Here is a 12,043-nt window from a genome sequence, read left to right on the forward strand (position 1 = left end):
GCTAGGACTACAACAAAAAGCAAGGAAGGAAAAAAGAACATGTCCAGTAGTACTGGATTATGAAGCAGCAGGTGTCCCAAAGGGAAAACTAAGATCACCAGCATGCAACGCAACCCTAGTCTTCCTACGACATACAGTACCAAATTAAAAACATTAACAGCCAAATGGTTAACTAATAACATAAATGCAGCACAAAGAAAAACGGGGGAAAAAAATACACGAACTTGAAGCCCAGGGAGTGAGAGGGTGATGAAATCCGTTCTTAGCAGGCCAAAACTAACTGTTGAGTATCTCTCTGATATTTCCTTTAAGAAATAACAAAAGGCAGTAAAACAGAAAGGGTTGGTTTTACTACTATATTTGAAATAAATCTAGAAAATCTTGAATTCAAAAAGATTAGATCTACACTAGGTTTCTGTGTTAGTTATATCATTATTGGTTAAACATTATATATACACTATTTAAACAATTCAACCTGATATCAGGCGTATACTGCCAAAACACACCTATGTAGACAGGATAGTTTAAAAACTCAATAAATTTATTACTATCAACAAAACATTTACACTAACATAAATTTAAGCTATATAGAAAGAAAAACAAACCTATGGTGTTTCATATTGCTAACAAAATACTAACAGCAGTAAAACAGATGCAAAACGAGTGACAAATGAGCTGTACAGTGTACCTGGGTTTGCTATACATTTTGTTAATTGCGTTAACATATACACTTCATGAACAGAATGTACACAGTCATGCAATAAAAGCCTTTAATGCTCTTCAAACCAAGCTGACATGACGGAGTGAAAGCTGTTAAATACCCGACTAAGATATGCTTCAGAACCATTCTATTACAGTTGGCTGCTCTATGAAAAGAACTAGCCGTGAATTCTGAAATTCCAGAGAAAGTTACAATTTCTCTATTTTCACATTGGCTATATACATACATAGATAAATTCCCAGTGCAAATGTACCCAAAGTTCATATTAACATGGCATTATTTACAGATGGATGTAAAGGTCCTTTATTGGTAAAAGGGAGTAAGTGAACCACAGAAACAGAAGAAAACGACCCAACCAACCCCCCTCACACATAAGCAGATATGATTGACTATTCTTTAACGAGCATTGATAAAGCACTCATTAAGATAACTTCCTTAATGCTCATCGCCATGCTCATTTCATCAACAGTAAGCTTACCTTTCCTTTCGGTCCAGATTGCTTAAAATATGAAAAAAGAAAAAAAAATATAAGATGCAAAGCCCCACATGTGTTGCACATCACTAAATTCTAAAGTTATTAAATATATACTACAACTGTTTCATTGCTTCTTGCACTCACTGGACAGGTTTTCAAACGAGCATTATTATTTTTCACAGTATTTTTGTAACAGTAATTATAAATGCACAAACAAACGTTACTTCACAGACAGCAACAGTCAGTGGTCTAAATACTACATTGTCTTGCCTCTTTTTCAATATTAATTCTGAAGTCAACCTGACAGAATCCTAACACATGAATTAAGATCAAGCCTCATTTCCAATCTCTGATCGCAATGCAAAAGACAAAACAAATTTACATAGGAACTTGTTTCCAACTATTCAAAAAATATTTTAGTGTTTAAACTGAGAACAAAAAATTCAGAGTGCACTACTTAAATATTTAGGAGGGCACATGCAATCAGCTACTGGCCTCCTTCTGAGGTTTTGCCTTTAAAGAATCTCCAAAAATGTTTAAGAATTCGGGCGACTAGTTTCAGAAGTGTCTCCTTTAATATCAGCGAATGTAGCTGGTGCTCACAACTCAGGTCTTTTGTATACCAAGACTGATACAAAAATAGATCTAACCAAGCACAGCACAAGGACAACCTGAAAACAGTATCTTTCTCTCGCCCGCCTTTTCAAAACTTGCAACATGGAATGCCGTAAGCTTTTAATCTATGTGGCTCTTCCTTCCCAATATCAAAAGCCTAACAAACTTCTGCTGTATATGCATTACACTAACACTGTTCTAAAACTGGACAAGTTCAAACTGTTTCCTGTTTTATTTCAGTCAAATTAAACAGGGAAATTATATTAGAGAGTAATATAAACTCATTCTCCTTTCCATTTCACAAACAAAACACTCTGAAAAACAGAGCAAACTCTAACTCTCTGTTACCCAGAGGAATGGCAGAATTGAAAGTAAACCAGGTAAGAAGGTAATCCTGATAATCCTACAGAGTGCAGTATCAAAACACATTCAATCCCCACGGTGCTCTGGGAAGAGAGCAAAAGGAATTCAAAACTGAATGTGACCACTGCAGCCTAGACTGGGGTGGGGTAATCAGGCAATGCTGCATGAAAGTGGGGAAAAATTGCTTCCAACTGGAGCTAGCCTTTACAAACAATGAAGAGTTTTGGCGTGGGTCACATCTGAGTTTATAAATCCAGTCAGATCCAAACCATGTCCTTGTGGAGCCATATCCAGTATCTTTGTATCCTTGGCATAGTTAATATGTAACTTGGATTAACTGCTAACAGGTGCTGTAAAGAGTCACATTGTTAAGAATCATAAATATTAATGCTAAGGAAACTTAAAGGCAGGAAAAAAATTTCCAGAATGCCTGATATTGTACACTTTCATTACATTAGATGCCTCACTTGCTTGTTTTAAAATCCCATATTAATATAATGCATTTAAAAGAATTCTCACTTTTGCATCTCAGAAAGATTAAGAAATGAGAATCCTGGACAGATCCAGGAATTACAATGAGCAGTGTCCCTAGAAATTGCTTCATGCAGCTCATGCATAAGATCTTTTAGACATGCTGTACATACATGCTATTCCAATGCCAAGTCTTAGAGGACAGTCAGTCAATAGCATAAGACAGAACTATGCATCAATAAATGAAGCAAAATAGTTTGAACCAACTAAAACACTAGGCTAAGCTTTATCTGAAAATCTCTTGTATCAGAAGTGAACAAATTTTAATTTCATCCCCAAATTCCACTGGAAAAAACATGAATAATATTTCTCAAAATATTATTTTGAAATGCCCGATTTTGTTGTACTGGAAACTTGTATTTTAAACAGGAGTGCAACAGATATCAGCCAAAATTTAAATTAACATGCATGTGTAAGAATGTGGGAGAACGATGAGAAATACAGTTGTATCACAAGTTCCAGATTCAACCTGATGAAGATTACAACTGGGTTTTATAATTAGCTTGCCCCATGTGACACCATCCCTACCCAAAGAACCCTGTATAAATAACAGAATCTGTAACGTCAGTGCCAGAGACTCAATCTGCTCAAAACTAATTTAATCATGTTTTTATTTTTGGTTTTCCTTTCAGTAATCCACTATAGATGTAAGAACAATACATTACGTTAGTTAAAACTATTTTCTCCATGTTGCTACTGATAATCATACCATAAAACAATTCTACAAATGCAAGCAATATAAAAGAACACAACTTTGCGTTGCGTGTGAATTAGTATAGGAAAAAACCCCAACACCTTAGAACTCAATTTCCATGCTACCAGCTTTTCTTTCACTTGATATATACCTAGAATTTTACTCTTGGTTTGCCACCCACATTTTCTGCATACGCTAACTTCTGAGGAGACACCATCAGAATTTACTTCTTAACTCAACTGTTGTCTAAGGTCAATAAAAACTAGCAAAACATATTAAAAAATTCCCACACAACTGAAAATATATGACAAAAAAATACCCACTTTATATGCACTGGAATTTTGTATTATGAACAGTTTTAGTTTATTTTATTTATTTTATTATATTTTAGATTTTTTTTAATTTCTAACAACTATTGCCTTCTTATTCATAAACCTACATTTTCCATATCAAGCAGCCTTCCTGTCCCCTTCCTTTTTAATTAAGGAAAAAAAAAAGTATAACAGGAGGCCATGTTGTATTCATTTTCAATCCTCTAACTCAAAAACAGATTTAGAAGCTTTTAAAAAGTAGTCAGTTAAGTCAGCTGGCAAAAGATACTGGAATTAAATATCATTCACACAGTTCCTCTGTAAAGCTCACCCTGAGTCAATTAGATCATGCTGATTCTGAAATCCTCCAGTAGCAAAGCATTGCTTGGAATTGTTATGACTATTTCCTGCCTTTGAAACTCCAAAAATATTCTTAGTGTAAGAGTTAATTGTCTGCTGTTAATGTAAATGAATTACAGTAACAACCCTAAAAGAAAACATATTTAGAAACATTCAAGATGACTATTATCCAATTACTTCATGCAATATTCAGCTTGCCTATATTATACATCACTTTTCTGTCTGCATGTCACAAAGTCACTACTGTTTTTTTTTTCCACATTACGATGTAGGCATATAAAGAAGCAAGTCCCATAGGTGAGAAAGGCAAGCAGGCAAGTCTAACATCCCCTCAAGATTAAGAATCTCCAGAGTGGACTCTTGCATGCTGGAGAAGCCTACACCACTTAACTAGGTCAGATGAATTCATGTTGACTGGCTATTTCAAAGTACCATCCCACAACAAAGCTTAATCAAGTACACTAATATTATTAAGGTCAACATTCAGAGATCCAAGAAAGAGCAGCCTCACATGATTTTGTTTACTTCAAATCATTCTAATTAGCACTGCCTATCAAGACTTTATCCTTCAGAATTAGGGAAAAAAAAAGTGAAAGGTAAGGGCATGAATGCTGAGAGATGCCCCATGCTTTCCTCAATGGAACACTGAGCAAAAATATTCTAAAATGGACTGCATGTAAGAAGAAAAGAGCACAGCTCTGTTCTGATGCCCTGATCACACTGATAACATAAACCTCGTCTTTCAGTTTAATTTGTGGGAAAAGCTCTGCCAATCCTCCTTAGTCATCCCTGCCTTGCAATGACGGGAAGAAACGCAAAGAAAGGAAAGAACCCTACTACTGCATCTGCTGTTACTAAGGGGAAGGAAATGTCCATGCTGTTTTCCATTTACAGATGATAGTACAGTTTGAAATGGAAGGAGGCAACAATGGTGTAGGACCTCAGCGACAGGACTGCAAAATCCATTTTTCAGTCTGTTTCTTCAATGCCAGATCACCCTAACACATGTTTGGATCACATCATTCATTCATTCACATTAGCATATGGGCTTTGTTTTTCTGAAGACAGCAAATCAAAGTAAGGGAAGTGGGATGAAAAAAGAGGGTGATGCCTACATATGATCCCACCACACCAAAAAACCTACACTAAAACACACAGAAGAAAAAAGGGGGCGGAAGAAAGAGGCTACAAAATGCTGACAGGATGAAGCACTCATGCAGGCTGGTGGAAATCCAGGAAATGAATTCATAGATAGAACTCCGAATGGACAAACTTTGAAGGGAAATTCCTTAAAAGAATGTTTAGCTCATATGTTTGTGACATGTTGGGTGTGAAAAGCCTGTAAAAAAGTTTTTAAAACCCTACATTTTATAGAAGTCTGATGTAGTTTTAAGTTTTCAAACCAATCAAATTAAATTCAGCATAGCTAAGACTCCCCAGTTGTCCATTTTAACAACTATTTACATAAATGCAAAACCTTGATTCTGTTAGATGTTCCCGTTTATGTTTCATGCTGTATTTACAGACTACATATGACCAACAGATCTGTAACTTAATCTTTAGATGGATCTTATACAAACTGGAGTTGCTGTGAATTAGTATTTGATGATCATGTTGTTGGCATACTATATTTGTCCATTTCCAAGTACTTGCTAATGTAACTATGTTTAGAAGGTGCTCTCCTACTGAATATGTGCTATAGTCTGCTTTAAAATTAGTAAATTCTAAGATTACATAATAATAATTCCTAAATGGTAAGTTTTATGAAACTTCAGTAATTAAGACCAAAGCTCATGATCAAGAGTGCATCATATAATTACTTATGTCTCCTTGAAACACTTCATAGCATAAGGAAAACGATTACATACAAAACCAGAAAGGACTTTTTACAACAGGAACACCTGGAGAAACAAATTTATTTAGTCTTACCTTTGGGCTGCTGTTTTTACTACTGTTGTCTGTGCATGCGCATGGTGAAAACGTCTACCATGTACCACAGTTACAGGACAAGACACATTCTGAGCATTTTCACTGCAAACATACATAAAAATGGTTTAAGAAAAGACTCCAGTGTATTTGTACATTGTCTTCGCTAAAATTGTGGTGTCCTGCTTTTACAATAACAGCCTTACAAGCCCAAAAATCAACAAAGTATTTCCAAATAGATTATACAATTTGTTAGGATCCTTTGACAGGCATAAAAGCATTCAGTCCTAGAATCAAATAGACAAATAAGAATATACACAGTTTTACCTTTTTTCCTGGAAGAAAAGGTGAAGATTTTTTTTTAATTTTATAACAATCCAAACCACTGTGAAACAGCTCTCCTTTACTCAACCCTGTCACTGCAAAAAGACACTGCCTTTTTAAATGAATTTTAACCACTTATAATTCATTTTATACTTCCATCTCCATGTTGTATTAAGGCACAATATTAATGTCTTCAATATGACTTAAAGGGCATAATGCGAACAGACTTGAACTGCACATTCAGGAATTTCCCTAATCTTATTACTCATAAGGGAAAATAAATGCAGCAAATTTATGGACGTAAAATGGCTGGTAACTAAAACAACACAACACATCTCAAAAAGAAGGATTCTCAGGTGCTCAAATTTCTCAGCAGGACTCTGCACAGAAATAGCAAATCCTCCAATGTCTTTTAGCATTTCTTTGGTTTCTTCATTTGTTGCCTTTTGATACTTCAGTCTCATTACTATGTAAAAAAGGTGATTCTTGAGAGAATATTATTTACCATTATCCTCTCTAGTAACAGCTGATATAAAGATATGGTAGATCAATAATATAATACTCCTTCAAAGATCACTACACCCTAACAATTATCCTGCATACTTCTGTGACAGGACAAACACATTTGAAATGTTCACAAAACATACAACTTTTAACAGACAGCACGTTGATAATGTAAACTGTTCCAAATTATGGAAATACAATGCTTAAATTTTGCTTTTTAAATTGCTTGGAAATTTTAATTGCACTAAATAAGATGATTTGAAAAAGCATCCTGATTAATAATATTTCTCAGAAATATTATTCAGCAGAAGTCTTGCTCCTGCTGTTTGTCCTCTTATGAGCAATGAAAAACACTGAAGTACCAAAATTCCCCAGAAAGCTGACAACCAGTTCCTAATCCTTCCTTGACATTCCCCAAAACATGAAAGTGAGGAAACTGCTAGCTTGCTTTTTAAATTACTTTTCCGTTTAGCATTACAAACCCTTTTGGAAGCCTTATATCGAGTACTGTAAGTCACTATTAGAAGCTTTCAGATCATTTCTGACTGATAAGATGATGACTGTTATGATCTGACTGATCATAACATACCCATAAACATAACAGGACTTATCAAAACCAACCAAACAGTAAAACTCTCTTGTCTAGAACATGAAGTTCAGAAACATCAAAAATGTTCTGAGTTAGCAATTCAACCTCCTCAAAAATAACCTAGTAGCTTCCCAATCAAACACCAACCTTTTGAAAGTAAACACACTCATCCCATGCTTCCAAGTCAAGACTATGCAACTCCAGCTGGTCAGTCATCACCCAGACTAATTTGGAGTCAACCTTCTGTTTAATGTTGTCACCTGAGAAATAAAAAGCTGACAGCTACTTGCCCTAAATACTTTAGGGTATCTCAAATCCTCTCTGGCTTCCAGTTTAATGTCTTTGGAAGAGATACTAGAAAAGAAAACACAAGCAGAGTGCAGGAATGCCTTCTCAAATGCTTAAGACTTAAGGAGTTTAAACAAGCGAGCAAGTCTATAAACACACCTATCTCATGTTTTATCATTCTATTTGTTGAATCTGAGCTTTGCCAAGCTATCATGATTGGGAAACTCTAAGTCTTGTGCCCCCACAGCACAAAAAACTGTTAAGTAGCGCTTCGGCTTTCTGTTTCACAGTCAAGTAAGTGAGAAACTCCAGTAGTTGCTGGAATAGAATATTGCAGCCACAGCCTGCTGGGTGACCAGATTTGAGTCAAAGCAGACTGTTCTAGGTGGCACACTTAGATGGTTCATATGGCATCAGACATGCTTCCAAGTAGGACAGCTATAAAATACAATCTGCTCTATAATCCTGTGCTTTGAATAGAACATACCCAGTGCAGACAGGATCACCAGAAAATTCAATCATGAAGTCCTAGCAAGTTGCAAAATGGGTACACCCGAACTGAAATCTGGGTTTGCAAGTTTCAGCACAGTTTCAAGAAAATTACCATAAAACGCTAAAACAAGGGTGATGTAAAGATCAGAAAGTTCCTAGAAAGAACAAATGTTCTAGAAGTCTCAAAGAACATACAATATATTAACAATATATGTCTCCTTGATGTGATCTCAGAAACCACAGAATCATTTAAAGTCTAGGCCCTGATGAAAACAAGGTTACATTATCACATTCTATCAGCTCGTCCTAGGCACTTCTTAACACCACAGATTCAAAAAGCAAAGCACAGAGGAACCCGGCACTGGGATGGACCTAGAAGTAATGGAAGCACGACATTTCAGGAACTTAGGACAAAACTACAGGCTACATTAATTCTGCTGTTCATCAAATAACTTTTTTAATGAAATATTACCAAAAAAAATTTAAAAGACACTTAATAATGTGAGAAATTTGATACAAATTATTGAAAACTACCAAAAGATAAAAGCAATTTAAAGTAAGAACTCATGATTAAAAAAAAACAAATCGCAAAAAAAAAAAAAAAATCCAACCCACAACTATTAGGGTTCAGTTAGATATTGATTAACCAGGATTTGCTTAACTAGATAATGGATGATAACTTTTTGGTTGGTTTAAGTTTTTGTACATGCAAGTAGATATGTACAGGGAAAATTTCTTCTCACTGTCCTTGCATATCCCTTCTTCCCATCACTCATTCCCTGAATTTTAGGGAATACTGAACTACAATAATACTAATTTGAGTCAATCCCCATCGATCTGAAGAGTTCTGCAGATAAGGTGAAAAAAGAGACACACAAACTTTGTGATAAAATTCACCATAAACAGCTCAAGAATCTCAAGTATATGATCTTTTTGTACTTAATCTAGCAGCTTAACTCCATGATCAACCTTCAGAATTTTCTCCACGAGAAGAGTCCCAATATTGAAAGGTTATCTATTAAGCACCGTCAAAGTGAACACACCACCGCTCTTCACTACAGACAGTGACTGCATCATAAACCTTTACTGATTTGGGGATTTTGTTGTGATACATGTGATACAAAAGATATAATGCTATCACAATTAAGATATTAAACCAAGATAATCACTTATGGAATAATCAATTTTCCAAGCAGACTTCATGACAAAAATCTGAAAAGGAGTCAAAAAATGTTGGTAGTATGAGTTTCAATCAAATACCAAGTGTTTATGGCAGTCACAGTGACCTGCACACATCCATTGTTCCCAACTAAACTCCTTCATTAATGACAGTTTATTAAGAAGGTGGATACTTATATTTTCCATTTAAACTCGGCATGCAGCTCAGTACTAGACAGAACGTGGATGCCTGCTTTCAAAGTAGATGATGTGATGTTTATGTAATCATATTAGGTCTTAGGTTTATAATGTAGTATTTTTCAATCAAAGGCAGTTCTAATCCAAGTAAGAGAGTACCGGAACAAAATTATTAGACTGTCTAAAAAGAACTCTGCAATTATTTACCTTAAAATCAAAATAAAACCCACATACCTTTCTGGAACTTAAGAAAAAACCCACACATATACACAGCCAAGTATGATTGCTTTAATAGAAATGGGAGAAAAATTATGTGGTAAGATTGGATTTCACTACAAATCCCAGAGCCAGACAGAAGAAAATTCTAGTTTCTAGTGGATTAGAGGAATCTTATTTTGAATGGTTAGGTGTACTCAAAACAAACAATAGATGTAATGTACGTGCACGGGCTTCTTCACTACTAGAACAGAGCAAAGAAATCGTGAGAGACCTGTAACAGGCATTTTTATCTTTATGTCTATGGACAAAACCAGAATACTAAAGAATAGAAGTAATCAGAGTGACGACTCCACAAGAACTGTCCAATCTGAAGAGGAGCAAGCCAGAAATCTAGATATAACCTTATAAATCTGTTATGTATACTAAAAATTAAGGACTGAAACACAAAACATCATTTGCATAGCAAAAATCAAGGACAACGATGTACTGTGCTAATCTGTGTAAATGTAAAAAGAATTTAAAAGAGGGATGTTCAGAGTTAGCAAGAGTTGCCAAGGAAGTGCTTGATTATGTCGAAACATCACAGACCCCTGTGCAATGGCATAACTTTTAGCCTATAACAACAACAACAAAAAAAAAACCCTTGCCATTATTAAGTCTGTTTTATTTTAAAAAAAAAAAAAAAGCTTTTAAGTTCCATATAATATCCTATTAGTCTATCTCAAAGCCCAAAACATTGTCTGTATTCCCGTCGAAGGAAGGGAGGCAAAATGTAGGTGCACTCTCACCAAAAAGCTCAGTGAAATCTTTTCTGTAAATGTCTGATCATGTCTGATCTGTGGGTCTAATCCATCTGTGGAGAGAATGTAATGGTTGCTTTTATGTTTCAGTGGACATGGGAAGGCAGTGATTTTGGTTTAGGTTTATATGAACAAACCCTATACAAGAAAACTCTATGGGCAGAGGTGAATTTTTAAGCAGTGACAGGATGAGAGAGATTGGAACTTTTTATATAAGTCTAGATGCTTTTTTTTGCCTTCATTAATGTAACATTTAGCTAGAAATCATGACTCTTCAGACAAGCTCATTATTGAAAACTTAATAATATGTAAATAAAGTATTAAAGGCAGGCACAAGCTTATTCAAAATAATCTAGTATACAATACTTAATATCCTGTAGTTACTGTTCCAAACATACACGTATGCCCATATATCCAAACAATTCCCTATGCAATGGCATGTTGGTTATTATAACAATAACTTCAACTATTACAAGTGCAGAATTTTACTTATCAGTAAAAGTTTCACTGTTCTTTGTCACAACTAAGCCACTAAAAAAAGAATGCAGGATAAGAATATCCTTCGTTTGTGTAATAAGCGAAACTATTGTTTATGTGGTCCTTATACCAGTAGTCCCTAACAACAAAATGTTCATAACTGGCTTTCTTCTATCAGAAATTTCAGGATCTGTGGTGCTTAGTTTTGTTTTGGATTTGTTGTTCGTATTTTTTTATTTAAGAGGAAGCAGAAATTTAAAACCATCCACAAGCTACAGAAAAACTAGATTAGAGCAGTATGTATTATGTTAAGATAGTTGGGTGAAGGGTCATTTAGGTTTTGAAATTCTACCAGATAGATTAATACGTGGGAATAGGTTACAATTACAACATAAAGGGTAGAAGAGTCCTTATTTTGACTGAAGTATGTACAATTCTTGTCTTTGTTCTTCTCTATCAAACTGGTGGACCACCAGTCCTGACTGGAAATTCTGGATTTGCTACCTGTACCTCAAGCTGAAAGATCAGAACAGCAGGAGAGAACACACATCACACAGGACTTCAAGGATTTCTTTTCTCACATGACTCTGGTAAGATGGCCCCACTAACCAACAATGCTCTATAGATCAGAATGCAAGAATGAATCACAGAATCATAGAATTATTAAGGTTGGAAAAGACTTCTAGGATCATCAGTTCCAACCGTCAACCCAACGCTACCGTGGCTTCCTAAACCATGCCCTGAAGTGCCAAAGACATCCCTCATACAGCTACACATAGGGCAGATATTTGATGACTGGCCCAGCAATAGCTAGCCATCTGATGAACTCTTCCTTCCTGCAGAGGTAACTGAATCGAGTGCACTTTAGCAGTATGAAACACTCCCAGAGAAAGTTACATGAATGTATCACTTACTATATAGTAAATAAAGAGATCATTCTGTTACAAGCTAGGGACAGTAGTAACAAGCAAGTACAGCACTGAATGCTTAAACACTGT

At 35.4% G+C, this 12,043-nt stretch overlaps 1 protein-coding gene across 7 annotated transcripts in view; it reads right to left on the reverse strand.

Annotated features, from left to right (window-relative positions):
- Positions 1-12,043, reverse strand: part of SENP6 (SUMO specific peptidase 6) — a 94,700-nt gene that overhangs the window by 41,233 nt on the left and 41,424 nt on the right. For 4 of the 7 annotated variants that reach the window (XM_064447780.1, XM_064447784.1, XM_064447779.1 and 1 more), the window contains exons 5-6: positions 6,000-6,101; positions 1,200-1,220 (exon numbers count right to left, since the gene is read on the reverse strand). The exons of 1 other annotated variant lie outside the window; for it this stretch is intronic. In XM_064447780.1, the coding sequence (XP_064303850.1) occupies positions 1,200-1,220; positions 6,000-6,101 (123 nt within the window). The remainder of the gene's footprint in view (positions 1-1,199; positions 1,221-5,999; positions 6,102-12,043) is intronic. 2 more of the 7 variants (XM_064447785.1, XM_064447782.1) reach the window with 1 other exon arrangement.

Source organism: Phalacrocorax carbo, chromosome 3, assembly GCF_963921805.1.
Source record: "Phalacrocorax carbo chromosome 3, bPhaCar2.1, whole genome shotgun sequence".
In the NCBI taxonomy this organism is placed as follows: Eukaryota; Metazoa; Chordata; class Aves; order Suliformes; family Phalacrocoracidae; genus Phalacrocorax; species Phalacrocorax carbo.